Raw genomic sequence first — 18,858 nt, forward strand, 5'->3', positions numbered from 1 at the left:
GTTCTCCATCACCAGTTGATGATCACACATGCACGCATACATGCAATTGGCCATGAACTCATTCCTCCAATAGTTAGTACAACCCGATAAGAACATCCATGAACACCCAATCATCCCAATAGCCCTCCATCTCCAAAAATTAAAGCAACAAATAGAAATGACAGAATTTAACATTCCAAAAATCCCTGGTACCTCAGAAAGCAACCCACAATTGTACATCATCTGACAAGAAGGAGGTTTAACCTAACTCCAGTCAACTTCCAATCTTGGCTCCGCTCAGGCCACCGCTTAAGCCCACCCGAGAAAATCCAACAGGATAAGTTCCGACAACAGCCAAACCCTCCATTGCAGCGACCAACACATCCAACACGAACACCCAATAACCATGGCACACCCGCACCATTTAACCCGCTACCACGCGACCCTCCTCTCAACCTCCAAACGCCAACTAACCTCTCTCCGCACCATCCGCTCCATAGTCCCCCAATGCACTCGCCAACTCCACCATCAAACCCGACCAGCCCGCCGTCACCCTACTCCAACACACCTCATATCGTCTCCTCTTTCACAACCAACCAGACGGCCATACCACTCCGAACACCACCCTGACCCCCCGCCTCACGAATATACCAACTCCCAAACTACCATCCTCTCCGCTGCCCTCCGCCACGTCCCGACCCACGGCTTCACCCGCGACGCCCTCACCCTCGGCGCCCGCGATAGCGGCTTCCTAGATGTCTCGGTGCAATTGCTCCCGCGCGGAGAGTTCGACCTGGTTCTATTCTGGCTAGCAAGTCGCCGAGGATTATTGCGCGCAAGCGTGGACAATGGACTCTTCGAAAAGGATGAGCGGGTGAAGGCCGGATTGAAATTGTCCGTAGAGGAAAAGACGAAGCTCTTGATCATGGAGAGGCTAAGAATGAATACTGAGATAAGACATCAGTGGCAGGATGTATGTGCTTCCCTATCTGTTTCAGATCTGCTATCTATCCCGGGGGACTGAGGCGCAATGATTCTGATTGCTGGTTATGGGGTTGTGACTGATTGTGATAATTTTTTATTTATCCATTATAGGCTCTGGCGCTTATGTCGTTGGCGGGTAATATCCCTCTTTCGTTGTCGGAGTTGCATGCGCTTTCGTCGGAGATCTTGACTCTCGCTGGTGATGCTTCGGTTGATGCGTCGTGGTATACTAAGCGGTTGTCTGTTGCGGCAATCTATGCGTTGTCGGAGGTGGTTATGACCCGGGATCAGAGTCCTGGTCTTTCTGAGACGGAGGCGTTCGTTGAGCGGCGTGTTGAGGATAGCTCTGCTATTGGGGAGAAACTGACCGGATTCAAGCAGTGTTTAGGGTTTGTGGGGTCGACGGCTATAGGGCTGGGGAGGAGCTGGGGATTGAAGATCTAATGGGTGGTCCTGTATGATTTGTACTATTACTACGTCCGGTCTTGGTGGGTGTTTAGATATTATTCTATTCTGTGATTGTCTTAATATACAGTATGTTCATGTTCCCTGGCCACGTGTGAGAAGCGCTATCGTGAAGGTCTCTGCTCCTGTACTCGTCGCTCAATCCGGTGCATCCACCCCTCTGGTCCGAGCAACTCGCGCACGGCCTTCCGATTCGGCGCCAGATCCCACCACGGCTCACGGCGCGAACCACGCTTCTCATTCCGCATCCGTTTCCAATGCTGCTTCAAGTCCCGATCACGCTGGTTGACGATTCCAGTTAACAGCCCGCACGTGCGGTGGTTGGGCTCTACGCCGATCACCTCCATCTCCCGCAGAAGAGAAACCACCCCGGGGATATCATGGCAGCCGCGCCAGTAGAAGTAGATCAGCTCATTGTAAAGTCCTGTCGAACTACCCAGAACGGCAGAGGCACGGCCATGCGACTTGATCGTGGACCGGAATTGACTGATAAGCGGAGAATTGGGGAAGTGCAAGTTGAGAAGACGGAAAGCCACGAGGAGCATTTTGGGATATAGAGCCGTGACGACAGGTTCCACCGGAACGGACTCGGGAACCTCTAGATGAGAGGTTTCCGTAGCAGTAGGAGAGGCATCGGCTGCTTGGTTCTTATCTTGGCCCATACCAAGACCCTGAGCTAGACGGACATCCCCGAGGTGCTGCAGCATAGAGAATATTCTTTCTCTGCAGATGTCCCAAACTCCCGTATCTTCTTTGCCCTCATCAATGGCTGCTCGGAGGGCGCTCTCAATCTTTCCCGCTTCTTTCTTCACAACCAACTCAATCGCCTCATCCATGGATATTTGATTGCTCTCCAGCAACTCCGAAATATCCTCACTGCTGTACTCAGACTTCCGGAGCCTCTCCTGCAACTCTAGATTCTGAAGTGTAACCGGGGTATCTGTCTCTGCGGATTGCGTATCTGCGGAACCCGTCGTCGCAGTCTTCCGTTTTTTCTTCTGCTTTATGTCCTTAAGCACCTCCTCGAAAATCTCTGAGATCTGCGCCATTTCGTTCTTATCTTCCTCACTCAGCTCCGGCTTCTGCGCTTCGGCTGTCGTTGTATCTTTCTCAACAGCCCCAAGTTGTTCCAACAGGTCGCTGAACACTTGTTTCTCGCCGCGGGTCATGGTAAGAGGATTCGGTTTCATGCGGGGAGCATGCCTCGAGGCCATGGCAGCTCGCTGGTGCAAATAACTGCGTCTTTCCGTGGGTTCATTGCTGTGCTCGGTCTGCGGCTGCGAGTCTGCTGGCGCATTTGCGCTGTTATCATTTTGGGAAGATTCTGTCTGGGACTGGTCTTCGGGGGTATTGGTGCTCGAAGTAGAGTATGCTGGTGAACGGCATCGCAGCGGGCGATGGAAAGAGCCAGAGAGAGTGCGGGTCTGATAAAGGAATGGAGCGAGTGAATTGCGAGTTGTCACTGCTAGCAATGAACGATGAAGATGTCCACTCATGGTGATCGTTATGGACAAAAATGACGAACAGTTCTATTGCCAAAATGTAAAAGTTTTCAGCATGCTTTTGATATAATCGATATGAATGGTTCAGAAAAACAAGCGTCTATTAGTTAAGCAATGCAGCGGTGACGAAGCTTTATGTTGAGCTTTTTTGCATCTGCAGCTTCGGCATGGAGATTAACGCAGAACAAAAGCCAATTACCGCACCGAAAGCTCACGTGATAGCGCGATACCTGCGCGCGTTTTCTGACTTTCTCCGCGCCGACGAAAAGGTGCGCAGAAACCCATTGTTATATCGGACGAATCCAGAGCAGCGCGACCACCTGCAGGCATAAAAGCATTCAGCATTTCGCCATGGGTAACGAAGAGATATCCGATTTTGAAAAGCAACGGCTTGCGAATATCGCGGAGCGCGATGCGCTTCTCAAGCAGTTATCGCTAAATGCGCAATCCCTCTTCACGCCGACATTGCCAAATGGCGCGACCGGGTCCCAGGCAAAGACGAAGAAAAAGCCGGCCCCGAAGAAGGTCAAGAAGGAAGAGGAGTCACCTGCGCCGCGGCGCATGTCCTCACGTCTGAGGGGCATTGCGGCGGATAGTGAGGTGGCGAAACGGAAAGCAGAGGAGCAGCACCAGGCTTATCAGGAGGCGGAGAGGGCCAAAAGGGTTAGGAAGTCGGATTCATTCTCACTGAATGATATATTTGTTTCGGGCCAAAAGCTTAGTGGGGATGGCTTACTTGGTGTGGATGTTGTTACGAAGGGCGTCGCGGTGCCTTATCAGCGGACGTTTGGCGACGATGAAATCAAGAAGACAACGGATAAGGAATTGAAAGCTTTGAGGAAGGAGATGAGTGAATTGCAGTTGTGGGAGCCTTGGGAGCCTAATCGTATGATATACACTTCTTGCTGCGCAAGCGTGTGCTTTCGTATGCTAACTGTTGTATAGGAATCAAGCTCACCCCGGAGAGAGTCTATACCATGACATTCCACCCATCCGAGACCAAGCCATTGATCTTTGCTGGAGACAAGATGGGTCACCTCGGCATCCTAGACGCATCACAGGAAAAGCCGACCTCAGTGAAGCAGGAAGACGACGAAGATGAAGAGGACGATGACCCTGACCCAGTCCTGACCACCCTTAAGCCACATACCCGCACAATAAGTTCTATGGTGATCCACCCATCCAAACCGACGCATCTATATACAGCCAGTTACGACAGTTCTATCCGAGAAATGGACCTGGAAAAGACAACATCGGTGGAGCGGTATGCCCCAAATTCAACGTCAGACGATGTTCCGTTGTCTGGTCTGGACATGGCAGCCGATGATCCCAACACTCTCTACTGGACTACCTTGGAGGGTGAGTTTGGCAGATACGATATGCGCACAGCCAAGCAAGACTCGGTAGCCGTCTGGAGTCTGTCTGAGAAGAAGATAGGCGGCTTTTCGCTACTCCCTACTCACTCACACTATTTTGCGACGGCTAGTTTGGACCGGACCATGCGACTTTGGGACATTCGGAAGCTATCGCGTCGCGAACCTGTTCCTGTGGGGGAGCACCAGAGCCGATTGTCAGTTTCGCATGCGGCGTTCAATAGCGCCGGACAGGTTGCGACATCTTCCTACGACGACAGTCTGAAGCTGTATGACTTTGGCGCCAAGGGAATTGTGTCCTGGAAGCCAGGACATACCCTTTCAGATGCAGAAATGAAACCCGACACGGTGGTACGGCACAACTGTCAAACTGGACGATGGGTTACCATGTATGACCCCTATCCAAAAGTAACGATTATCAGGTGCAAGCGAGGACTAACCTAACATCTTATAGTCTCCGGCCTCAATGGCAAATCAATCCTCAATCGCATATCCAACGATTCTGCATCGGAAATATGAACCGCTTTGTCGACGTCTACAGTAGTTCGGGTGACCAGCTGGCGCAACTCGGAGGCGACGGCATCACTGCCGTACCTGCCGTAGCGGTTTTCCATCGAAGTAAGAATTGGATAGCTGGTGGCACGGCTAGCGGGAAAATCTGTTTATGGATGTGAATTGGCTACATTGTGAGCGTTGTATTTGTTATGTGTCTGTAGACCTCTGTTTCCTTCTTCCCTATCATCCTTAATATTCTATAGGTTAATGATTATACAAAAATTGGGTAAGACCAAATAAACTATTCATGAATCAAGGACTTTAGCCAGTAGGAGTAGTGTTCTATCCACGTCAATGGGATACTTATTTCGTCTATGCCAAAAGTAGAATGTGAAGGGAAAGACACTATTTACATAAAATCGAGACACTGTTTTTTGCAACAGTTTGGTTTAACAAGACCCTTGCCGTTCACAGCAACCCAGGACGATGATATTTCACATCCAACGTTGCTCGCAGGATCTCTCGCCTCCCACGTCAAAAACAGCAATCAGAGCAGGGTATCAACACCATGACAAATGCTTTCCAAAAATTGGGAGAAGTAGAAGGGAAACGCGTCAAGTCATGAGCACATGTGTAGGGGAAAAAGGAAGAATGTACACCGTAAGATGCAGGGATTGTTTGCACAGATCCGCCGTGTTATACAAAACCGTTGCCGCCTGCTAAAATTTTTGAGGACGATCAGTTCAGCCTCCACGGTCGCCTAAGCCAAAGTCAAAACGCATTCAAAGAAGAGAAAGCCCCATGGGGGCAAGCTAGAGACCAAAAGGATGATAAGGTAATAACATGTAACAGCCATGTCACCTTGTATCGGCGCCGTGAGGTGTAATTTGCGAAAGGGCTATATAGATGGGTTAGCCGGTAAAGGTAGCCCAGGTTGCCCGTCAAAACTCATTCCGGAGCTCTTCCCGGGATTGCTGCTGAGCATGCTCTCGGTCCCTCGCCCGGCGCCTCGATGTAGCCGGCACAAAATCGAAGAATCGGTACTTGCTCGTCGTCTCCCTAGTTATACTAGACCTGCGAGGCTTAGAGGAGTCTGGATATTCAAGAGAATAAGTAGAAGAATTCTTGGAACTACCAGTGCTATCACGCGTGTCCGACCACCGTGGTATCGAGAAAGGCACACGACTCTGGTCCCATGTAGCCGAGGAAGAGCTTGGAGGGGTATCATCATCACCATCAGCGGCATAGTCGGTCGACCGGCGAGGGAGAGAAGGCCGCGAAGCAAAGTAGCCGATTGAATTTCGGTGACTGCCAGTGATGGACGCAGATCCCGCAATTGCCGTCTCTGTAGCCGGTGTGGTGGGTTTCGAGCTTTCCTCGTAGAATGTGACCGACCGTTCCATAGAGTCAACTAGTTCTTCCCATTTAACCTCGAGGTCTCCACTTGGGCGCTCCGCCTGCTCGGCTTTACTCAGACATTCCTTGGTACGCCGGTCGAGGTGAAGCGCCATGTCGTGGAATTTCTTGAGTGCCGGGTCGAGATCCTCTATCTCACCAAGTCGCTCAGGGGCCCCTTCAAGCCATATCCGAATCAAAATCGCAAAGCTGCGTGGGTGATCTATCAAGAAAGGAAGACTGGGAAACCCTTCCCGTGATGTGGGAGGTAAGCGACCAAGGATTTGAATTGGGGTGGCATAGGAGGGCGTGACGATTGGAGTTGGTCGGTCGGCGGGTATTGCACAAATTGAATCCACGAACTGTTTGAATTCGGCACGATTGCCTACCAAGAACTTGTTCATAGGTTCCATCCACGGCTCTTTGCTCCCGAAGGTAGTCATGTTCGCCAATCCTTGCAAAGCTTTTGCAATCAGTGTCAAAGTACGTTGGGCTCGAGGGCGAGGGTGGTCTGTACTGTGTTAGTCGAGGAAATTGAACGGTTGGAGGCTAGAAAAAGTATACCTTTCAGCAATCCAAACAGCTTTGGGTTCAGGATTGCTGGACAGAAGAATCGCAGAAACAAGAAGCCCGAGACGCTGCTATAGGTGACAGTGCGAAGAAAATCGCCGTAACGATCTTCTGCGCATGCCCTGACATGTCGAAATATGAGTCGCAGCTCAGCAGGGCATCGAGATGCGGAGCCCGCAATCGATTTCCAGACACTGGTGGTGAGGGAGATGAGATTTCTCCAGTTGCGTTCCAGATCATCCGAACGATGCACCCGAGAAGGGTCTACTTCACATTCAGGATCGCTCTCGTCTATATCACGTAGACGCTCCCCTATTGTTTCTTCGAGATACTCCTTTCCTAGTCTACGCATATGGTAGTCCAGCGCCTTCGTAAGAAGGGAGTTTCCTCGGAAAAGGAGATTGGCCTCCACGGTTGCGGTTCGCCCCAAATCCCTTACAAGGACTTCTCTATCCTGACCAGACTCTCTTGTGTCATTGGAATGAATCCTGGTAGTATATCTAAGCCTGTTCGCGGTCGAGTCCTTGTGGACTCCATCAATCTCATCTTCGACTAAGGCCGATATCCACTCCACGGTGGTCCCTGACACCTGAAAGATGTTTAAGAGCGCCTCCGATAGTAATGTAAGTTCAGAAGATAGAATATGGGCCATGTTGATGGAAAGTCCATTGGTGAAAGAATGGAGAAGCTCCGACATTGGAGTGTATTCATGGGACATAAGAACGACAGTTTCTTCCATCCGAGCTCTCATCAGCATCTCTCCTACGGGTTGGTCTCGGTCATCAAGGATCGGCCACCACTTCTCGACCTCCACACCCGGCTCCAAGTCATCCAGTCGAAGTTCTACTCTTCCGAATGTTGCGTCATGAGAGGACAGCTCAACGTCATCCAACACACGCATAGGGTAGCTATCCGGATTCAAGGCATACGACCCGTGCGCGATAAGTGACCAGTCTTTTTGGGTCGGATTGGGGTTCTTCACAAGTATCGAAACTTGGGATAAGACAGGTGGGAGGTCATTGAAAGTGAAATCCTCTCGCCAGAAAGGATTTGCCGTGCGGTACTTGACAGCGGTTTTGGCGCGAATCTCTCCGTCTAGTAGAACCTCAGTATAATAATCGTTCACGGCACCCGTTGGCGTTGAGTTGCTATGAGATCGGGACTGCTTGCGACTTCGAGGATGCTCCTCCGACCTGCTACGGAATAATTTGGCCTCAGTGACTCTCACGGTGAGCATCCGCTCAATCCGAAACATGTCCGCTATAGAGGTGGCGGTAGCGTCGGACGCTGGAGCCTTGGCCGGATTGTCTTCGATTGACGTTTCAGGGCCGTATAGCTCTGGAATTGTGAAGGCACGCAAAAGAACGAACCATACCTCAAACAGCACCCGACTCTCGAGAGCCAGATATACTGGACGTGTCAACCCCGATACTGAGTGCGCCGCATACTGCGGATATATGGCAATACAGAATTCATCTTCCAAGACCGACGAGTTCAACCGTTGGACGGCGCACCGGGAGAGCTGAGATAATTGGATACAGTGCACAAAGGTGATGTCGGATTCGGTGAAGAGTTTGAAAACGCCATTCTCCTGCAGCGTGCAGCTGACCCTTTGCCAGGACGACGAGAGGGCACGTTGCTGGCGGTATGTTGAGATCCGGCGACCAGACGATGGTCGAGCACCCGAGGCATTTGGTCTATCCCATAGGAGCATCTTACCCACTTTGATTATAGCCGCTTCTTTCTGAACCGTGCTTTCAGAGTTTCTTCGACGGTCGGCAAGACGACGGTCACCTATCGCAACTGATTGAGGTTTGGTCATCTTATTCTGAACGCCTTTTGGCCTGATTGGCTGCCAGCACAGCAACGCAGCGAGCCATGAATCGAATGTTTCGCTCACATGAGGTCTCAATTCCACCCCAAGACCAGAGGTAAATGTAGATACACTTAGATAGTTTGTCCGAAGTTCGGGGTCGACAAGGGAGCGGACCTGGCAGCCGCGAAGGTCCGGGATTAAGGTCTTAGCTAATGCGGGCTCTCCCTTGGCCTGGTAAATCAAACTTCCCGCAGCAACATTGATGGCGCAGTAGCCGGACGTCCAAGCAGTGGTGTTGGCGGTCCGAAAGGAAAGAATACCATGCATCCTTCCGCAGGTGGTTTTCATCAGCTGCAGGATCTTCGCAGAATCAGTACTCGACAAAGGCGACGGAGGTGGATTGGTAGCGACACTCGCTAGAAAGTTTGAGCCCCCCGAGACTCGGCTGACCCGGTGACGCCCGAGGGTTTGGCTCAGATAGGTGGGTGATTGTATTGATGGATAGCCGATTGAGCCCGTTGGTTCGTCTGAGTGTCTTGACTGGGGCGTTGCGGCATTGACGGAGCCTAGGCGGCTCCGGGTCTTGAGATAGAATGAGTTTGGGGAGAGCTCACTGCGCTGATCTTCCAAAGTGGTGGTCCGAGATCGCGCCCGTTGGCTCTTCGATTCCACTTGAAACTCTTCCTCATCGCCCGGGGGGTGATAAGATTGAAAGTCGCGGCGAGTGTCTAGATTGGCAGGCCTGGTTCTGGCAGTCACACGAGGCGAAGGGGCTGCGCTTGAAGAAAGATGGTCCGCGTCCGACAGAGGTGAATGGTTCGCGGTCTCCGCGGTGGAGTCTGGCGTTACTGTGCGGATGCCTGTATCCCTGAAGCTCTCGGGGTAGACCATGCCGTGACGGTCCCTAGATGATGACTTTTTGCTTGCACGCCGTTCCACTGGGCGACTGTAGAATCCCTGGTGTATAGAATTCCGTTTGGGCCCATTTGAACCGTCGGGCTCCATCTTGTTCCGTCACGCACGATGAAAATCGGACAGCAGCGGCACTCTCGAGAGCGGTCCCTACAAAACACGTACGACGCAGACAGACACACGCACACACATGTACTCATGTAAAATGTTACCTTGCAGATGTCGGCACCCAACGTACGGTGCGCCACCGTCCTCGAACAATGGAGGGTCTGTGTCGTCCAATGGGTCACGAGCTGAACGCATGGAGTCCGGGTAGAGGTCGACAAGTCGAGTCGCACATTCGATCAAGGCCGGCGCGTTGAAAAATCCAGGCGATGGACGAGAGCTGAGGGGGACCAAGAACTGACACGACCCCCGAACGGCCGGTTGGGTTCAGGGGCGGCGGGTGGGAGGGAGGGAGGGAGGGAGGGAATGGGTGAGTGAGGGGAGTGTAATATTTAAGAAAGGAAAAAAGAGTTAAGGCGACAGGTAGGGAAGTATGGTGTGGAGTATAGTTGGAAAGGATAAAAGAGAAAAAAATAAAAATAAAAAAAGAGGGCAAAAATTATATGTAAAAAAAAAGAAGGTTAACAATAGCAGTGAATAACCAGGCCTCCGAGTGTCAATGTACCGGGACGAAGTCGCTGTTAGTGGGAAGCATGGTCGGTTACGTTAGCCCGGAGAGAGGGAAACTCTGGAGAAAGTGGTGGTAGTTGGGTGGTAGTGGTAGTGAGTAGGAGGAATTAAGGTCACCGTCGGTTGGCGGCAAAGATTGGTTCAACCAAACCAACCAGTACGTAGCGTGATATCATGGGCGAAAGGGAAAGCTTATGAGAGGCACGTCCAAGAGGCCAAGTAGAAAAGGTTGTAAAGGAAAAAAAAATAGAAATCAATAAAATAAAATTAAAGAAAAAGGGACACACCTTCATTAGTAGTAAAATAAATTATTATTATTTTTTTTTTTTTAATTCCTATCGGTATTTGAGGTTTATTTTTGGTATTTCGATCTTGTTGTCAAAGTTCCCTGTGGCAATCCAATTTTTGATTGATTGACTTATGTTTGTTTTACCCTCACAGCGTGTATAGTAAAGTACTGAAAGCTGTAGATCAGTCTCTCACTCTCACACACACTCTCTCTCCTTCAACATCTTCCGGTACTATCTGACCTTCAATTCGAACAAGTGACCAGTGGTGGACTACTAGACACTTGACGGTCAGTTTTCCCAAGGAGAAAATTTAATAGTAACGAGAAGAGAGAGAAAGAGAGGAAAAAAAAAAAAAAGTAAAAGGTTTCAAAAGCAAGAGAGAGGGTGAGAAAGAGGCAAAGTACTATGAGAATGGCAAGGGGCGGTGTTGAACCTCTCAAGGTCCGAGCAGGTGAAGTCAAGAAATCCCCAGAGGAATAAGAGGCCGTATTAAGACCATGGTTCTATGGGGTTCACGAGCGAGGGCCAGACGGCAGAAGAAGAAAGAGAAAGAGGGGAAACCGCTCACACAATAAGAACTCTACTTACTGTCCTCACAGATACTCCTGTTATACGACGAAAAGGGACAAGAAACTCAAACCCGCCAATTAATAATGAACAATTCTATATTCATAATTATGAATAACGTACTCTGTATATCCAGTGATACTATTAATTCGACTTAGTATCAATCCTCGAGGCTCTGAGCGCTCTTATGTATGTACATACAGTTACATACTTAGGATCGCTACGTAGTACTCCGTAAGGAGGATGGGAATCGCTTCCTGGGTAATAATAACAGCCAAATATTACTATTTAGTTTGGTATGGGTCAGGGTAAGTAATATGATGACGATATTGGGTAGAAAATAGTGAAGGGAAGACCCATCACTCGACAAAAACTCATACCACCTAGTGCCCCTAACAAAAGTAATCGTCGTGTAATTAATGAACCTGAAGAACCTATCTCAGTAATTTTTCCCCCAGTCCCTCTGATAAAGAGCCCCCCCATATCGTACCATGGAAACTTCCTTGTCCTTTTTCTTTTCAAGGAGATCAATCTTCAAGTCAGATCTACATGATAACGAGACATCGAAAGAGGGAAGTGGAAGAAAAGAATAAAACAGAACATAATAATAATAAAAATAAAAAAAAAAAAAAAAAAAAAAAAAAAAAAAAAAAAAAAAAAAAAAAAAAAAAAAAAAAAAAAAAGGGAAAACGTCAGTGTTTGCCCTTACTTTTCCCAATGATAAGGTGAGCAGCAGTCGAAAACACTATTGATTTGGGCTTACTCCTTCGTCTTCATCTTCTCGTGATGGCCACTAGAATTATGATTCGACCGCCTAGCAGGATGGAGACTCCGCAACTGTGCCACTTTGAAGTGGATTCCCCGAATGGCAACTCATTGGTATCGAATCACCACCAAATGCGGCGAAAATGACAACCCGATTGATTGAAGCCCCGACTCTCACTGGTCTAGAGTAAGTGATATGGTTTCCTATCTGACAAGAGGCGCAATGCTGGACCGTGATCAAGGATATGTTGTATGGTCGCCTGTGGAATCAATACGAACTTCCAAATGGATGTCCACCTGTCGAGTGGATCTGGGCAGGGCTAACAGCCCGTGCCTGCTGGTTGCGTTAGACTCCCTATCTCCGAAAGTATACCGATAAACCTAGGTGGATTGAGTTCCCTCAGGGACAGGTAAGCTAGTCGGCAAACTAATAGTAATCATCGCAGGGGTCTGTTTCACCAGACTTCCTGACAGGCTCACCCTGGTTATTTATGTTGAGACAGTCAGAATAGGAGAGGGTCGGTCTGATAGAGAACCATTGCCTCCGATTATTCTTGTTCATGTCAGCATGAGTTTACGTGACGATAGATGATGTCTTACGTGCTGGTGTCCTACCGCCAGGAAGGATCGTACTACTAGTACGTGGTAATACGTAGTCAGGTGATTCCGAGGCCTGCAGGCCATTGCACTATGGATTTGGGGCTCAACATCCATTAGCTTGTAGGCGCTAGACACACTTACTGGTCCGTGTGGGTTTCCTATCCACTTTCTTTGGGTTCCTATGATTGCCAGTTCTCTCTCGGGTGAACAAAGATGCGAATAGTAGATACCCATTGGAAGGTGAGATCTGAAAAACTATATTCATATATATATACATATATATATATATAATAATAAATATATAAATAAATTTAATTTCAGATCCATGTCCAGGAAAGCAATGCTGTTAATCCGTAGTGGCGTTTAAATGCATAAGAGGGGGAGTAAAATAAATTACTTATCATGAATGAGGGCTAAGGTAGGTACAATACACAATGTGGATCTTAGGATGAAACTAAAGCAACCATGATAGGAAGGGCCACATGTACAGAGCAATAATTTTTTCTTCTCTTTTCTTCGTTTTGTTTTCTTTTACTCCTTAAGACCACAACCGAGGGGCAAAAAGAGAAATTAGGCGACAAATTTACATCGAGTGATTGATATACCCATGTAAGATTTTCCAGCCCATGTTCAACAGATGCAGGAACAAACGGCGACAAGACCTGTTCCATGATCACACCAATGCACGAGAACTGGGTAAGGGCCCCCTGCAGTGGAACATGTCTCGGTAATTCTAGAAAGGTACTCTGTATTCTGGATGCATTCTCGAGCCCACGGAGACTCACCGACAACGGAAGTCACGCAACTGGCTTTTCCAGTGGAAGAGAAAACAATCCATCCCCGCATGAACGCAAGGGAGGCTGAGGATTTTGGATCATTGGAGCCAATCAGCGGTGTTTGGCGGCTCATCCCGAGAAAATCCTACAAACAACTGACTCGTGTCGTCAGCGAACTCCTGACTCGATTTCCGATCGCGTTGGTACTGTACGTAATCGTCAGTTCATGGTGCCATTCCATCTTTGGGGTCCGCCCGCCGGATCAACCGTTGATCCTATATAAGTCACATGACCATCTACGTATCTCTCACATGACTCTGCAGGCCTCAGGCTGAGATCTGATATCGACGTGACCGCCTGCATCATAGCTTATCACGAGGACTGGCCATATGCTGCTGCTTGTTCAACCACTCCCCCTACACTAAGAGTCGACGCTGCCCTCCCTGCTTACCAGGCCTTCGTATCACTCTTCAGTATAGCACATAAGGCCTCATTAGTTCTCTGTTAGATATATTTTTTTTACCCCACTAATACAACTGAATACTTTGATTGCGCCCAGCTCCCATTCGTACCTTAAGCTGACCGCTGGCGACTATCTACCTCGATGAATGGTCCTTAGTTGACGCTTGTATTCTGGCTTAAGGGTGGCTACGATGCACTGCTATTTAAGCAGCTCTCACTGATGTGATTCGATTAACATTCCAAGATATTTAGCCCACGATGATGACATCAAATATCTTATCTCGTTTCCTTCCTCCGAACGGCTCTCCATCGGTCTACGAAACGCTTCGACAGCAGGACGCAGAATCGAATCCTTCGGATGTTGAGGAACGTGCAGGGCTAGAATTTGAAGATGATCAGAGGACTCAATTTAGTGACCGTGAGTTGGAAGAGGCCATGGTCGATGCTACGAGAAACGGCATACGGAGTCCGAGTCCGAGCCCGAGCGAGCCGTTCCTGACTCAACGAAGCCCACAAAGAACCTCTGGCATAGCAGCTACTAAAACTGGCTCCCGGCGGCGGAAACACAGTCGTCCTCGGTGGATGCACCAGGACCCCGACGACGGTGATGATGATGTGCCTCCCTCCCTTCTAGTAGAAGGACACCAGGATGACGACGAGATGAAGTCTCGACTTCCCCCACCTCCTCCTTCTCATCGCCATCCGCAGCGAGAACATTCTCCTGCCCCTGGCCCTTCATCGCGTGTAGATCGGGCTCGTTGGAATACAACAAGGGAACAGCTACCGCTCCACAATGATCGCAGGGGACAACGTCCCGGGGTAATCTGGTCGCTGGGCCATCCTAACCTGGCCACGGTAGATCCCAAAGAGAAAGCCATGTGGCTGTGGGCAAACGTGGAGAATCTGGACAACTTTGTGAAGGATGTTTATACCTACTTCCTAGGGAATGGGATATGGTCAATTTTGCTGAACCGGTGTTTAAGCCTCTTGTACGCCCTTACCTGAGCTCACCCCTGGCTCTTATATGGTTACTTCCGCTGACGAATACATAACCAAATTACAGGACGTTTGCTTTTGTTGTGGGATTTAGTACTTTTCTCACCAACTGCATCGATTATCGCAATTTTCGAGGAAGTAGAAAAATGGATGATATACTCATCCAACAGTGCACTAAGAAGATGTCTATGTCCTCTACCTTCTTGCTCTGGATTTTGACCGTTTTCTGGATTGGAAAGGCCTTTCAGTACTTGATGGATATTAGAAGGCTCAAGCACATGCATGACTTTTACTACTATTTGCTCGGAATCTCCGATAGCGAGATCCAAACGATCTCCTGGCAGGAGGTTGTGAGCCGGCTAATGACTCTTAGAGATGCGAACCCTGCCACTGCTGGGGCAGTCTCTGCGAGACATCGCAAGTTCATGGGAAGCCAGTCCAAGCAGAGGATGGATGCTCACGATATCGCAAACCGATTGATGCGTAAAGAGAACTACCTGATCGCTTTGGTGAACAAAGACATACTAGATTTGACTCTCCCAATACCGTTCCTCCGAAACAGGCAACTATTTTCGCAGACGCTAGAATGGAACATCAATCTCTGCATTATGGACTATGTTTTTAATGACCAGGGCCAAGTACGAACCTTGTTCCTGAAGGACACCCACCGAAAAGCCTTGAGTGAGGGCCTGCGGCGGCGATTCATCTTCGCAGGTATCATGAATATCTTCGTAGCCCCCTTTATTGTCGTTTACTTCTTGATGCATTATTTTTTCCGCTACTTTAACGAGTACAAGAAGAACCCGTCCCAGATTGGATCCCGGCAGTATACCCCCTTAGCCGAATGGAAGTTCCGCGAGTTCAATGAACTCTGGCATCTATTTGAGCGCCGTGTCAACATGTCGTATCCTTTTGCTAGTCGCTATGTGGACCAATTTCCTAAGGATAAGACTGTCCAGGTTGCTGGCTTTGTGGCGTTTGTTTCCGGCGCCCTGGCGTCCGTACTGGCTCTGGTATCAATCATAGACCCAGAACTTTTCCTGGGCTTTGAAATTACACATGACCGAACCGTCCTTTTCTACCTGGGTGTTTTTGGCTCTGTGTGGGCTTTTGCCCGAGGCTTAGTTCCGGAAGAAACAAATGTTTTTGATCCCGAGTTTGCACTTCTTGAAGTGATTGACTTCACCCACTATTTCCCGAATCATTGGAAAGGGCGGTTGCACAGTGACGAAGTTCGGAAGGAGTTTGCTATGCTTTACCAGATGAAGATCGTCATCTTCTTAGAAGAGATCCTGAGCATGATCTTCACCCCGTTTATTCTCTGGTTCAGCCTGCCTAAATGCAGTGATCGCCTTATCGACTTTTTCCGGGAGTTCACCGTGCATGTGGATGGCATGGGGTATCTCTGCTCATTTGCCGTATTTGATTTCAAGAAAGGCACCAACGTCATTACTCAAGGCGGTACGGGACGACGAGAGAGCGGGAGGCAGGACCTGCGGGCGGACTACTTTTCGACTAAGGATGGCAAAATGCTCGCATCTTACTACGGCTTTTTGGATAATTATGGTGGCAATCGCCCTGCGAACCCGTCCAGTCGCCGTCAGTTCCACCCTCCACCTGCCTTTCCGACTCTGGGGTCGCCGTCTGCCGTTGAAATGGGTAATATCGGCGAGCGGCTGGGACGAACTCAAACACGACATGGTCCAGCAGCTACTTTTATGGGGCAACAATCGGGCTTTGGCCCTGGCTTCGGGGCCGCAGGCTTTGGCGATCACGCGTCTCCCGCACCATCTATCCTCCTTGACCCGCATCATCAGCCGACAGCGTCAGAGTTCCGGACGACAAACCGCTCTGCCCTTTATCCACGATTCAAGTCGTCGCGTCCAGTGCGACCCATGAGTGACCCGATCGAGGACGACAATGAATCACCCTCAGCGGAGATCCATCGTGCTGCTGTCAAGAAGTCGCCACATACAACGACGGGATCCAGCGGTGGCGCTATCGGCACCAGTGATAGCAATCTTGGAGAGTCCTGGCGGATAAACTTGATGGGGGATGAGATTGACAAGGACATAGGTGAGGACGGAGAGAACGTCGAAGAAATTGCTGGGAACGCAGGGGTCTTAGGGCTTATCCAGCAATTTCAAAAGGTCAGCAAGGACAACCGCGGACGCACCACAGTTGGGATATAAGGGGGAGAGGATGAATTTGTCACCCCAAAACTTCTTCATTGCCATCAAAAGGATTAGTGGCTGCCTCTTTTCACATGATGAGCATAGAAGTTCAAAAATACTCACAGGTCCTACAAGCGCGCACACTATATTGAGTGTATATACATTCAACCCAGCTTTACTTACCCGTGGCACTTGGGAGGACATAATGGCTTAGAAGCCCTAGATTACTATTCGGAATGTCCTATCTGAGGTCACAGTATCAACTATAGAAATACTCAATGATACTAGTAAATGGCAGATTAATATCCCTTTCCATACCCACCCAAGTAAATGTCTACCGTGTCCAAGTGATGAGCAATTTTAATCACCTACTAAAAGTATGGCTGAGCGGACGGGAAGCCCTGTTCTCCAAACCCTGTGGTCGTATGTACTCATTCTTTCTGGGAAAGGTCTATATAACGCTGGGCTGTTGTTGATGCTGTCAATAATATCCACAACTGAACTGTAGGCATAGTGCGAAGTACTTACAATATAAAGCTAAGTTCATCTTCACCATAATCTACCCTCACCTTTTCATCCCATAACGTCAGCTCGGCCCAAATATGACACGATTATTCAATCAGGAACTAACTTTGACTCCTCTTCTTGCGTCTGACCTCCACTTCGCTGTCGAACACGCATGAGTCTTCGCAATAATCTCATAGACTGTGTATACGGTCGACTCGAAAGTATATACATACCATTCGGCGTCGTCGAAATTGAAGATCGATTTCGCGATGGAACACTCTCTATGTTCCGTATTCGATGACTACTTTTTCGATTATTGTGGAATCACAGATAATACTGGCGCAAGGAATCAGGGCCGATGGCATGTTCACCCACCTCACATAGCATATGAGCTACCGACTTGGTTTGTCTCTTTACTGGATGATCACAGTCTAGCAATTGTTGCTGGATCTCCATTTGCTACCTCAGCTCGGCCACGCGTCGATGCCATCCTACATCCTACACTGGCTCTAACAAAGGTCATAGTAGAGAAGAATGCTGATATGTACTCACACCCACCATTCAATGTGGAGAATATCTCGAAGTGTCTAATGACCGTTTCCTGGGCCTACGAACAATATATATGCTTACCAGACACCTTTCAGAACCAAGGAAAATCCTAGAACGTGTAGCAGACTACATATTCTGGGATGGAGAGGCATGCAATTTGGAGACCAACTTGATCGTGCTTCACGCAGAAAAGGCTGTTGATAAATATCAGTATTTTTATCAGTCCTTGCAGCTGCGTGTAAGCCCAAAAGCTCCGTAAATGTTAGAATTCACAATCTACTGACGGGACATTGACAGCATTAATCTAGCACAATCGAAGCAAATCTGGGAATGGTACCTAGGAAACATCTGGGATAATCACAGACGGGTTTCATTGGGTGTTCCTGTACCTGAAGTCAAAGAATCAAGTAATCGCTCTCCATATCCACTATCACTGAATATATATGAGGCTAACCTATTGATTGAAAAGTATTCTTTACTGAGTTTGACTTGGATGAATAACCAAACAAAAGCTATTGTCAGTCAACCCTACAAGATCTTGAATAATGGAGTCACTATGAAAACATTGCGTGGCTTTGATTCAAAGTGGATTCCATCAAAGCTGAACCCACCAAAGTTTACACTCAACAACACAAACTGTGATATCAACATAAACTTTGATCACGACACTGACTCAGATTTCTACTCAGGCGTTGACTCTGACATTGAAGACACTACTCCCGGTAAGTCCTGCAAATTAATTCTCAGGTCTCCTTGTTCTCAGAAAACACCACCTCTCACAGCCAACCAGCCTCTCTACATACCTTGATAGTGTCAACTCTTGCAGCCATCTGACAGCACTAGGGTCTACTACAGTCAAGATGAACTGGCTAAATAGGCTCGAGAAGAAAACCAAATCCCTAACCAAGGGTAAAAGACGACATGCTCTAGCGGGATGTGGACGAAGCCTTTACTGTAGCGCGAAGAGAAAGCCAGGAAACAAAAGCCCAGGTTGTCCCATCACTAG

General features: G+C 48.7%; 6 protein-coding genes across 6 annotated transcripts; 4 read left to right on the top strand and 2 right to left on the bottom strand.

The window, feature by feature from the left end:
* The first annotated feature begins 265 nt into the window (after positions 1-265).
* On the top strand, positions 266-1,470 carry BDV38DRAFT_108511 (uncharacterized protein). Its single transcript, XM_032050935.1, has 2 exons — positions 266-952; positions 1,075-1,470. Exons 1-2 carry the CDS (start codon positions 386-388, stop codon positions 1,405-1,407), a joined length of 900 nt encoding a protein of 299 aa, XP_031912807.1. The 5' UTR covers positions 266-385; the 3' UTR covers positions 1,408-1,470.
* Positions 1,268-3,096, bottom strand: BDV38DRAFT_108508 (uncharacterized protein). Its single transcript, XM_032050934.1, has one exon. It carries the CDS (start codon positions 2,922-2,924, stop codon positions 1,533-1,535), a length of 1,392 nt encoding a protein of 463 aa, XP_031912808.1. The 5' UTR covers positions 2,925-3,096; the 3' UTR covers positions 1,268-1,532.
* Positions 3,097-3,103: 7 nt separating this feature from the next.
* On the top strand, positions 3,104-5,075 carry BDV38DRAFT_108498 (WD domain protein). Its single transcript, XM_032050933.1, has 3 exons — positions 3,104-3,816; positions 3,876-4,692; positions 4,758-5,075. Exons 1-3 carry the CDS (start codon positions 3,282-3,284, stop codon positions 4,975-4,977), a joined length of 1,572 nt encoding a protein of 523 aa, XP_031912809.1. The 5' UTR covers positions 3,104-3,281; the 3' UTR covers positions 4,978-5,075.
* A 555-nt stretch (positions 5,076-5,630) lies between these two features.
* BDV38DRAFT_108527 (GTPase-activating protein BUD2) lies at positions 5,631-9,680 on the bottom strand. Its single transcript, XM_032050936.1, has 2 exons — positions 6,758-9,680; positions 5,631-6,704 (listed from the first exon to the last, which is right to left on the bottom strand). Exons 1-2 carry the CDS (start codon positions 9,582-9,584, stop codon positions 5,740-5,742), a joined length of 3,792 nt encoding a protein of 1,263 aa, XP_031912810.1. The 5' UTR covers positions 9,585-9,680; the 3' UTR covers positions 5,631-5,739.
* A 3,868-nt stretch (positions 9,681-13,548) lies between these two features.
* On the top strand, positions 13,549-17,081 carry atgI (autophagy protein ATG9). Its single transcript, XM_032054787.1, has 2 exons — positions 13,549-14,615; positions 14,690-17,081. The coding sequence occupies exons 1-2, from the start codon at positions 13,885-13,887 to the stop codon at positions 16,812-16,814; spliced, it is 2,856 nt and encodes a 951-aa protein (XP_031912811.1). The 5' UTR covers positions 13,549-13,884; the 3' UTR covers positions 16,815-17,081.
* A 764-nt stretch (positions 17,082-17,845) lies between these two features.
* On the top strand, positions 17,846-18,147 carry BDV38DRAFT_249070 (uncharacterized protein). The gene has a single exon (XM_032054788.1). It carries the CDS (start codon positions 17,926-17,928, stop codon positions 18,109-18,111), a length of 186 nt encoding a protein of 61 aa, XP_031912812.1. The 5' UTR covers positions 17,846-17,925; the 3' UTR covers positions 18,112-18,147.
* The last annotated feature ends 711 nt before the right edge of the window (positions 18,148-18,858 follow it).

Source organism: Aspergillus pseudotamarii (genome assembly GCF_009193445.1).
Source record: "Aspergillus pseudotamarii strain CBS 117625 unplaced genomic scaffold BDV38scaffold_32, whole genome shotgun sequence".
Classification (NCBI taxonomy): domain Eukaryota; kingdom Fungi; phylum Ascomycota; class Eurotiomycetes; order Eurotiales; family Aspergillaceae; genus Aspergillus; species Aspergillus pseudotamarii.